Source organism: Acanthochromis polyacanthus, chromosome 18 (assembly GCF_021347895.1).
Source record: "Acanthochromis polyacanthus isolate Apoly-LR-REF ecotype Palm Island chromosome 18, KAUST_Apoly_ChrSc, whole genome shotgun sequence".
NCBI classification, from domain to species: domain Eukaryota; kingdom Metazoa; phylum Chordata; class Actinopteri; family Pomacentridae; genus Acanthochromis; species Acanthochromis polyacanthus.
This window is the reverse complement of record NC_067130.1, coordinates 16358281-16370369: the sequence shown is the minus strand read 5'-3', so window position 1 is coordinate 16370369 and position 12089 is coordinate 16358281. Positions and strand designations below refer to the sequence as shown.

At 41.8% G+C, this 12089-nt stretch overlaps 1 protein-coding gene across 1 annotated transcript in view; it reads right to left on the bottom strand.

The window, feature by feature from the left end:
• The window catches only part of LOC110949479 (electrogenic sodium bicarbonate cotransporter 1-like), a 34069-nt gene that overhangs the window by 20417 nt on the left and 1563 nt on the right, over positions 1-12089 (bottom strand). The window contains exons 2-4 of the mRNA XM_022191579.2: positions 9240-9313; positions 8199-8375; positions 1202-1334 (exon numbers count right to left, since the gene is read on the bottom strand). Of these exons, the coding sequence (XP_022047271.2) occupies positions 1202-1334; positions 8199-8375; positions 9240-9313 (384 nt within the window). The remainder of the gene's footprint in view (positions 1-1201; positions 1335-8198; positions 8376-9239; positions 9314-12089) is intronic.

Sequence of the window (12089 nt, the reverse complement as noted above, 5' to 3'; positions counted from 1 at the left end):
CATGTCTCTGTCGGAGAAGTGAGACTTGTTTTTACCATGGATAAGCTTCGCCTCGAAGGTACGACTCAGGACAAGGATTCTTTTTAATAATAATGCCTCACATGTCACCACTACAAAGAGCCATTCTCCGGAGGCCTGAGGATGGGGTTTCCTCAGGGGATAGAGTGTCCCTCTGGCTGTGCTCCACATGTCGGAGACCAGCCGCCTTGCAGTGAGCACGGAGACTCTGTCGACCTTAAGGAGTTCATTTACATCCTCTTTCAATGCAAACCCGGCTTTCTCTTCCCAAAACGAGAAAGAATTCCAAGTACTAGTTATAAAAAAAGAAATTCCTCACTATGTTTGTGTATGATACTCCAGGAATGACAAAAGAATGCTTTTTAGATTTATCTTTGCATAGTACTTATATTAGAGTGAAACTATACTGTGACAATCTTTAGGAATAAACTAAACAACTAAATTTGTGATGACGACAGTTTAAGTCACTTTGTTGCCTTTTGGTGCTTCTTTTGTGATCAAATTGTACCTATAGCATGCACTGGACTTTACATAACTTTGATAGAATCACATTGAACAGTCAAAAATTATAAAAATCAGACTTAATGCGGCTTCATCTGAAGCCACAAAAGTATTAGAACAACTTTTACAGTAGTATTCTAGTGAAAGAGTCAAATCATATTTCCTCTTTTATTGTCTCCCTAAATATTCCATGTTGAGGCCTCTGCCGTTTTTGCTATTTTCAATAACAGCCACTTAGATTTTCCTTCGCGATACTAAAATTAAAGTGAATTAAAAAAAAACTATGTCACGTGCGGACTTAAACAAATACATATGTAACAGCCACTATAAACATCAACAGAATGAACCATTTAATGATTCCACATGCTGAAGTCAAATGTTCTTGCTTTCCAGAGCAGGCTGCAACATTAAATCTTGTTTTGGTCATGTGGGAGTTTCTGACGTTTCCTGGTCTCACAGAGCAGGTACTACAGATCTCGATCAGATAAGAGTCGACTGGGAGTTCACTGGAGTGCAGCCTGTTTCCCCACACGTACAAAACGTGACTATTCATAAGGGATTGTGTTCCATTTATGCGATTGCAAAGCAGGAAGCTTCTGCTCACAGCTCTTGTAGTAAAAAGAAGGGTGGGGGTTGACAGAAAGCACTTCTGGCTTTTAAGACTTTCAGCTCAGCGGTTCACCTGGCCGTCTCCTTCCACTCCATCTCCTGTCCGTCCACGGCCAGCAGCTCATCCAGCTCGGTGAAGAGCTGAGGAGGCGGTGGGCCATCGTCCTCCTCTCCCAGGATAAACCGAATCCTCTCAGCTGGAGAAACTACAGGGAGACAAAGGCAAGTTAGGGATAAATAAAGAAAAATCATTTGAATTGAGGCCCAAGAAGGTCTTGTCACTGTTATGCAGCTTTCAGGTTGTAGCTGCTAACAAAGCTACATCCTTATGTCAACTTTCCCGGTATCGAACACAAAAGCTGAACCAAACTGAGTTCACAAGATATAGCTGCATACAAGACTCATTTTATGTGCAAATTCATTATTTAGCAATAGATTTTATATCCTTTGGAATGCAACAATCAACACAAATAAACTACCCAGGAAAGCAGAGGTCTATAAACGGCACGCTATTCAACAGAAAATGCTCAATACTCATTTATAGCCTTTGAAATAACTGCAGGCTGGAGTCATTATTGAAAACTGTGTCAAACACTAATGCAGACATAAGAAATCATCCATGTAACTTTAAATATTGCTTTTTTGGACAAACTGATATGCACAAAAGATTAAAAAAAAAGTCATTTCCAAAACAAAGAGTAGCTGTATTTCAGCTAGAAGCAAAGACTTCCAGACAAAACACCCACAAGAGGAACATATTTTCTATGGCATTAAAACTTTCTTCTTACTGAGAAAGGTTGCCAAGACATCTGTCAGGAAACTAAATGCCTATCTTATGATCACTCTTCCTTTTCAGAAATCAGACTGTTATACAACAATGAGGATTGTTCCAGTGATTTATATCTGCGTATATAAAAGGTTATCCATCGTGACAGCAACTTATTCCTGTTAACACTTCCGCGAAAGTTGTGCAACTGCGAAGTAAGGTGACAAAGTGGAGGTTAAGTAGTGTAACGAAGCTTTCTTGATACACTGGACAAGTCAGGGCTCTCGAGGTTTACGCCTTAGTAACGTAACAGTGCCTGTAACCTCTTAATCCTGCAGCAGCGCACCCAAGCAAGCTTTATATAGACTGGTTGTTTTTAAAATAGTACACTTGGTACTGTTCTACTGTAGCGACGGATCTGATATTAAGCTATGTGAAGGTCAAGATCGGTTTCTCGGGAGCGGCTTTAGGATTCCATCTTGTGCATCAGCATCACCGATCAGCGCACCCAGCAAGGACCCGAAACAGAAACACAAGAGATGCTCGCCTCTCCTCATCCCCACAGGACCTTTATGCTGACATGCCAGCTTGTACGTGACAAGACGTGTCGTCGCCACAAGGTGTACACAACACCATCCGCCTCTTAAGTCTCACAACCGGTGTTATCAATGAAAACCAGGCCTGTGTTGTGCTTACACACAACTTTTAAGTGGACTGCTCCACGGGTTTTGCCAGAATCAACAGGATTACGGGGATTTAGATAGAGGGCAAAACAGCGGAAAATCCAACAAGTGGAGGGCTCTGTGTGCATGCACTGTCTACCAGAGTATGTGTGTTTTGAGTTTGTGGTCCGGCACATGTCAGCCTACCCACATATCAGATCTTAAGACCATCATCTTAGTTTGCATGTTTATGTGTTGACATTTTCACACAAGATGCTTTCAGGGAACTCTAAATATCACATAAGGACATGTGCCAATGTAGATCCCATAATCCACTTTAATTATTCTTTGTGAGATAAGATAAAAGTAAGGCATGGCAGAAAAGAATAGAACAGAATGACTATTGATCCCCGAAGGGAAATTCAAGGGCAACATGTCCTCCTATTTATCCGTCTGGAGTCTGAGTCGTTTTTTTTCCTATTGAGGCCTTGACTCTCCTAACACTCTGAACCCCAATAGAGCATGCTTTTTGAGGGTTCTTTGACTGCCAAATTACACCATTTATCAAATCCAGAAACTGTCAAAGCACAAAGAATGATCAGAAATTCAACTTTCTGATGGTCTTTGAACTATTCATCTTTGGAAAATTACCTAAATCTAAGCTTAAAATTTCATCAACATCACTGCATGTCTCATTTAAACATTTTACCAAAACTGAACCGTCTGCAGTACAAAGACAAAATTAAGAATTTTGTGTTATTCACCTGCAACTAACAGTCACATCACAAAAATTCAGGGAGTACTAAGTTGAACTGCAGGCTAGCACAACCTGCAGTTCAACCTAATACTCCCTGAATTTTTGACTGCAGATAGCCTTTGGACACTTAAATCAGCATGCTGAACATTTTTTTCTAAACTTTTTTGATTTATAGCATTTTAACCGTTATACCATTCCTATTTTTGTGCATCACTTCTTGGTGTTTTTCCTTTGGGCCACTTTACCAAGAGAGCACTGAAGTAGGAATCTTCTTTATGCAGCACAAACTGTACAGATTGCTATCTTGAGACACTATTTACTTTCTGAAGGCCACTACTTTCTGAAGTGGACACTGGTGCAGCTTGTGATGTGAGAGCACAGTCAACAGTTCCACCAGCGACCTCTTCCAACAAAACAGTGGAGAGTTGTTTGTAGGGTCAGCATTAAGCAAATAAGTATAGAAAATGTCCATTTATTTCTATCATTATTTTTTTGAAAGTGACCAAAAATACCAGCATTTCTTTAATAGACTACAGAGCCTCTGAATGGATGACTGATGCCAGCCCAGAAGGGTTCATAAGGGGCAGAAAACCAACATGACGATTTTTGCACTGGACCACTGAAATTGTTTACAGTTCAACAGGAGAAAACAGTTTATCACCAACAGTGGCTCATCATACAGTAGGGTCTGCCCTCTCATTCAACCTTACAGGACTGTTTACAGTTCAGATCTACTGTAGAGATACAGTAGGATGAGAAAGTAGGAGTCCGTTTGAGTGTGTGTGTGTGTTAGAGGGAGCATTTAATGTGGACAGTTTAAAACCTGCTCCTGTGTTTAGTTTGGTTCCATTTCGATCCCACCGCCTCCTGATTTACAGTCAGATATCCTTTCTATGCATGAACAACCAGCAACACCGTTGGCCTTTACTGAAATGTTCGAATCATACGCACAGAAAGTGTAACAAGGTGAACTAAGGGCAACAATTTGGGGCTGCAAAGATTCGGTAGTTCAAAAAGGAACAGGCTGTATGTGCAATATTGATGGATTTAAAGGGCACTATAGCAACACACTTTCACTGCTCTGAGTTTTATGCCATTAATGGCGCTTTATCAAGCAGTAGCCACTTGGAAAGCTCTTATCAGTACAACAAATACTTGAACCCAATTGCTTTTTATCGATAAATGTGTCCGTTACCAGAAAACGTGTTCATTTGCAATACCTCTAATCTGCTACCAACAAACTCCGCATCATTCATGCAGCAATCAGACTGTACACTTTGTCTGTGACATCTAGATGGAGATTAATGCGAGCAAAGCTATCATGGCACCTTTGGATGACTAAGCACACGGGCTGGTTTACTCTGCAGCATGAGGTGTAACAGACGATTACAACGTCAGAGGGAGGATTAGTCCAGCGCTTGTCTGCTGCGGAGCCTGTGAACTGACGGCTTGGTGTGAAAATTCAAGGTGTTGAGGGTGTAACAGGGGAAACATTCTTCCAATTTGACCTAATTCTTTGTTATTTACTAAGTCATTGCCGTCTTTACTCTCTGCTTTTTTAAATATCTGACTAAATTGTAACATTCTGGTCATTCCAGAGCCTTTACCAAACTGATACCAGAGGCATCTAATGCATGCACAGCATATATATCCTGTATACTGTCTGCAAAGAAAACAATCATGTGTCACCGCACCAGGCTGTAACACCTGCTATATGCTGTATAGAAAAAAGTCACAGATGATGAATCAGATGCAAATTCCTCCACATTCTCCGTCTCCACTGATGCTTCATATTGCAGCCCCATCCTTAGCAGCATAGTATGGTAAACTCTAAAATTTACAGTCCATTTTGAAGCATCTAGTTTTGCCGGTTTCCTTTCGATTACACATGTATTTTTGCACCCTAATGTCAAGTAGTAGCTAAGCTTGCATGAGCAGCCAGACAAAGGGAGAAACTTTCACTGATGCACTGATTGTGGTTTTTAAAGGCAGCAACAAATCACCTGTGATTCACCTCTACATCTATAATCTACTTAATTTTTACAAAATGGGAGCTTTGTTACTGCGGTGCCTCATTTCACAAACTACTTCGGCAGGTTTTGCAGTTTCCTTGTGTGTCTGCTGTTCCAGTTAACCTTATCTAAGGGTGGTGCTCTCAACTGTGCTCCCATAGCATTCACCTTTCTGTGCTGTACGTCCACAGAAAGTACCGGTTGTTTCGTACATGGCTGCCAGCCAAGCTGCTAGAAAAGCTTCATTCTCTTTACTCTGTGTTTGAACTCTTGTTTGCTTCTACATGTGTAAGAGTTGCATTATTTTTAAGCTTTTTGCCCATTTTGGGGGATTTCATCAGCACATAATAGTGAAATTACAGAAAAAATTATGGAAAAGACTGAGCTGGACAGCTTTATTGGTGTGTTTACCAGTGCTTCAGGTAGTGCGGTAATCATTTTCACACATTGTAAAGAACATTAACAACTGATGATTTCATTCACTTGTCAGTCCTACTTGTCTTAAAGCATTCAGAGCAGATTCTTACAGTTCAATGCCAGCCATGATGGCACGGTTTGTGTTGTTTCCACCATGTAGGTCTGTGTGTGTAATCGTGGTGATTACTAGGATCATTCAGGCTTCGTCTGAACTTCAAATATCAGTAGAATTACAACTTTTCCTTGATCCTATCACAGCCTTTGGGTTTGTAGTGCTGCCGTCACTGCTCACACAGGCCCTGATGAGTTGGGAAGCAAATCCCTCGTCTTTCCTGCTGCTCATCTCCAACTTATTTTGATGCCTTAACCGTTACCTCCACCAGCAGTAAACACAGCGGTAACACCCTCCCATTACGCCAGTTTCCAGGCTGTGCCATTTAAGGTGAATTCCACTACTGTGTACAATAATTGCACGTCTTTCAAATGCTGGTTGTAATGTTTGGGATTCTTCAAGAACTCACCACCCAGGAGGTTTGTACGCTGGTACAGAGCCTTCATCAAGGCTTAGAGCTACAATATGGAGCTCTCCATACTTAGATGGTGTATTTACTGTACACGGATGCTAAATCATGAGGCTGTTGTTTTAATGCTTTCCCACCAAACGAAGAAAAATCTTTCTACTTGTACATTAAACCTGTATGTTTAAGCTGGCCTATCTTAAAGAGTTTCTTGGTATTATAATTCCTCCTGTTCTAGAAAACAATGGTGGGATTAATGGTTGTATCATGCTACTTTTCTAAGCTTCTTTACAGGGAAAGACATCTGGTGTGTTTTCCCTGTAGCGGGAGGAAGATTCCTGATACTGGCATCAATCAAAACATACTTCTTATTTCTCGAAACTTGAAAACACACCAGTGGCTTTGAAAAGCAAGCAATAAAATTAAATAATTTATCAAAGCCTGTAAGAGTAAAAACAGAAAGAATGATTAGAGTTTCAACTTACTAACCATCCTTGAAGCACTCATTTGTGACATGTTGTATAGTTGTGAAACTTAACCAAATCTAAGCTTAAAATCATGCCATTTCATCAGTCACTTTTTTCCTATACGTCTCATTTTAAAATCTGCCCCCCAAAATTGTGTGCTCCTCAGCACAACTGGGAAACTACTTATGCCTTTTCGGCTGAACTGCAAGCTGTGCTTACACAAAGCAGACAGAAAACAAACATGAAAATAAAATAAAAACCGAAGTAGGAACAAGAAAAGCACTCAAAGCGCAGTACTCTCCCATGGCTGCTCAGTCGTTTTATCATTTCTAATGGCTGAAATCTTGAAGAAATTCATGGCAGAAATCACAGCAACATTTAATGTGACCATTAATATAGATGTACCCACAAACAAAATGACCTTGCACTGAGCACAGGCGTGCGTTATGCATGTGTACGTATATCGAATTGCGTGGCTTAAATATGTAGCGGGCAGCAGGAATTGATGGGACTCGGAAATACCCCCACAATTTAATCAACTGTTCCTTGTACAGTTTCCGAAGGAAAGGTCCCGATAAGTCCACAGCGGTGGATTTGTAGTAGGATTGCAATCATGTGATCGTCAGCAGGCAGCTGACGTAGTGTTCACTGTAGTCATAGCTACAATGATGCTGTCCTGCTATCTCACAATGATACAGAAATCTTTCACAAATCCGTGAATCCAGACTACAAGACGGATCACTCTCAAAATCTAACCAGTTTCTCCTTGTGTTATTTCTGACCTTCCCTGAAAATTTCATTCAAATCCGTCAATCTGTTTTTGAGTAATGCTGCCAACAGTGAGACAAACAGACAGACTGGCAAACGCAAGCTGATCATCACCTAACTCCACCGTTCCTTGACGGAGTAAAAAATGTGTAGTATGTAGAGTCCTTTCTCCTCTCAGTCCTTCCATTGTATTAGGCCTCCTTCCAACTCATCAGTCTAGTGCAACAGCTTGATTTTTTCCTCATCTCTTTTACCCCTCTTTCTCCCCACCTACCTAGTCATTAGCTTCTGAGAAACCTTTGTCACAAATCCCAGAGTCCTCCGTTAATCATGGAGGTGACAGACAATACCCCTCTTTGTGTTGTCTTTACACACTTTAAGCCAATCCAGTGTCATTTTCAGATTAGCATTCAGCATGTTTCCACTCCCCTGCTCCATTATTTCAGCTGAGTGTAGGTTTCAGCTTGAAGATATTTTTCTGTTGTTGGCTGCCACCCCGCCCAGCCCTCGCTGCTCTACCTCCTCCACTACAGAAGCACTGATATCCTGTAAGGCTGTAATTTGCAGAGTGCTGCTGGACTTGACCCAACATCTCAAGAGTGATTTATTCATTACTAATGGGGCTCCCATAAATTACAATCTGCACACTGGGTGTTTTCTTTTTTTAAAACTTGGTTTCACAGTTGGTATCAGGGGAACTCACTGAGAGGTTTGAGGACGTTAGCAGCGGGATCGTCTGCGTTCTCCCCATCCGACTTGTATCCTTCCGTACTCTGCTCGCTTCGTTCCCGCCTGTCCTTGTGGCTGGACTTGCGTCGGTGGCGTCTCCTCCGGTGGTAGCTCTTGGGAACATGCACACCAATGTACACAGTGTGGTGACCTGTCACAGCACAACACAATGGAGTGAATGTAGATCAGATTACATTCACAGTTAAAAAGGAAATCACACTAATCCTGAATGCTTGGTAATCTGTATCTTCCACTGGCAGAACAAAAACAATGGAGGTTGCGTGAACTGGTGTGATGTGGAACCAAATGTTTGCTTATCTAAAGGCTGCTTTAATGCATTGTTTTGCTTTTTTTATTGGCCTCTGTTCAAGGTGAAACTACACAGCGATAATTAGCAGTCTGCTGCTGTATCTCTTTCTCAGGATGAGATACAGTATGTCGTCATTCAGTCACGTTAAAAATCAAATAATCACCAACTACTTCCTACACAGCAGCTCAGACCGGAAATGATGACTAAATGTCTCCAGGAAGCAATTAGAGAAGGAGGAGACAGTGAGAGAGAACTGTCACAAATACTGGGATTAGAAGTTAGTGCTGAAGACACCGTGTATTTTTCCAGTCAACCATGCATTCCATAAACATTTCTTGTGGGTTTTAAAGATATCTTTCACACTTCAATGTGGTCACTTTGGGTTACTTGCAAAAAGAACACCTGAAGGGGACACAACCAGCAAACTCCAGTGCAGAAAAGCCACGGATCTTGCAGCAACTGCATAGACAAACACAAATCCCACAACACTGGCATGGTTCCCTTTGTGTGCACGCTTAAGTGGTGGTTTGTAAAGTATGTGAATGTCTCAGTGAATTCATGTGGGTGTCTGCAGATGAATTCTTTTGTGGCTTAAACTGGCAGGCAGCACCGGACAGGAAGAAAACATGTGAAGAAAGGGAATCAAGGATACTTTAAAGCTTGTGATGCATCTACCAGTAAGATAATGGGGAGAACTCATCTTACCTTCCACTTCCTCTGCATCACAGACATGTTTGACAAAGGACGCTCCTCTGTCCAACACCGCTTCATCCTCCATTCTACGGAGCAAAAAGGAAAAAGTTTTCAATAAGGATCAACACACAGGACAGCGTGGATTATAGCAGCAAGACTGCGGAGCCTCCATAACTTTATCTCCCTGTTTAATCCAGGATGTTTTCTTACGTTAATCCCAGTAACATTATGGACTGCTTGTACAACATCCAAAATAGCTTGAACAATGTGCAAATGACACTCAAATTTTTAAATGAATTCAAATTCAACACCCTCAAGTTCCTAATCAATGCTACTTTACACTCAGCAGAGCCAAACACAGGTTACTATGAAACACAATCTAGACAAATATTCCTGTTCAGCAACTTCTTATTTAGCTATTGAACATGCTAAACCCTCTTATTCTGGTCAAGTCACACCTCTAGCAGCCGGGCAGTTACGCAAAAAGGTGAACAAACAACACTAAGGCGAGTTGATCTTTGACTTCAATCATCACACTCAAGTCTAAGAGTGGCCTTTTTATAAAACCGCAAGCAGGATGATTTCACAACATGACCCATTATTTAACCTTGCCCTCAAAGTGGATTTCTGCAATATGGAAATCACCCACATGTGACCAAAAGGTCAGCTTCCCATCCAGCTACACTGCTGCTGCACACGAGTTTATTTTGTTTTTAATATGTCTCCCTTTCCTCGGTGAGCAGAGGAATAAAACGCAAAAAAAAAGCTTTATCAGCGTTCAATGCAAAAGAGGTCATTTTTTATGAGACACCTTCTTAGGTTTCATGACGTGGAGCTTCTGTTAGAACAGTCTCAATCTTCCTTGAAGGTGAGAAGGAATGTGGCTCCCCCAGTCCAGCAAAGTGTGGACTAATCCAGGCTATAAAAGGCGGTTTACAACTTGTTTCAAATCCTGATTTGAGAATCCCCTTCTGTCCAAAGCAGATGCATATAAAATAAAAAAATACAACTCTCAATATAAAATGAAAAGAAAACTGATGCTGCAATCGAATTTGTTGTGCTAACGCATACATTTTCAGCTTAAATGGTTTGTGCCTATACGTTAATTACTTTCTTCAAACTGTACTCAGATTACACAAGCGTGTCAGTTTCACATTAAGAGTCCTTCTGTCACTGCTAATCTGACCAGCTGCTTTATCATAATAGTTTCATTCAACAGCAAAAAAATAAATATTTGAGTCTGGATGCATATCAAGAATGTCAATAAACATACAGTTTCCATTTGCCACTGAACGATCCTCCGCTGAGGATGACACCGCCAGAAATGAGGGGATGGGAGCAGCGCACAAAAAAGAAGAAAAAAAAACGCTAAATAAACAAAGTCAGGAAGGATACAACTTGTTCCTCCGATTGCACTGTGAGCTCATCTGAGTTTTCCCCCAGTGGATACCATATCTGGCCTTGAGCATGATAGAGGTATAAAGCTGATAGCGGGCGTAATGTTGAGCCACCAGATCACAGATCAAACAAGTGATGAGGAGTGGCTCGGTTTAGTGCCAAGTTCACAAGCAATGCTAGAACAGTGATTGGCCTCTGTACCCTGCTTTTGTTGCCTATTGTTGCTTGGAAAAAAAAGCTCCCACAATGCGCCGCATGGAGAGGGTAAACTCTACCACCCAGTTCCAGATTACCTTCTATGTTCTGCTTGTACTCTCTTATTCCTTCCCTCCAGGACAGAACGTACAGAAAATGCAACCAGCCTCAAGGCACTGGTTATGTCACAGCTATTTTGTGAAAAACCCGTACTTAACCACATCTAGTCGGACAGCTCGCTTAAATATGTGTAGCAAAAAGACATGACAAATTGACACCAATAAAACAAACTGGGTGGAGTGACTTCACTTCACTCTTGCACAGCTCATGGTAAACACGCTTTAGGATCTCTCCAGGAACAGCTCGGCTTTGACACGTTCCCCCCATGCAGCAGCAGGTAGCAAAGCAGCTGGTGATGCAGCATGCAGTGTGTGCATGGAGACAGGTCATGTAACACGGTGAGAAGGCCTTCAGAAAAGCGTCGGCCACACAGGAGAGCAAAGCAAGCTCATGTTTCAGGTTTACTGCTGGCTTTAGTCAGTCCTTGGAGCCATGTTAATCACTCCACGCTGCGGCCTCAGACAGGGAGACCCTAATGATGAGAAACATGCCGCAGGTGGCCCACAGACATCCAGGATGCAGCAGAAGAGTTCAGCATTCCTGGTACTAAATGAAAGAATGGGACTGGTATGTAAAGTTGGATGCTAGAGTGGAAAGAAAAAGCAACTATGGGTGGAGAGGGGATAAGAAACTTTAAATCTGCTCCTTAACTTCACCCAGCAAAATGACCTGCTTTAAGTTAAAATCAGGAAGCTGGAAAGCAAAACAAAATGCTTATCTCGTGTAGGAAAACACTAGGCAGATAATATCCTATGTCTCCTGATTCACATCACTGAAGAAAATCTGCTTGATCTTGTTTTTCATTTCCTGTCATGACTTCTGTTGCCTGATTAACGGAGGGGGACAAAGCTGGGTGACGGCCAGCTATTTCACGCTGGCGAATGTTCTCACTTAGCTTTGGTTCTTGGTGACCTCATGAGGCTGGATAAACCTGTCAGTGCGTGAGGAGCCAGGATCAGCTGCTCGGGATCAGGGATCATCCCCATCTCTTTACAGAATGACGCAGCCAATCCCACCGGCCAGGTTTACCATGAGGGTAGGACCCCCCAGCACAGACAGGACTACAGGCAGGCAGCCATGATTTATGAGCCCTCTACTGAGTGTCAAACTATCTTTGGTCAGTGAATTTTATGGGTTGAAATGAATTTT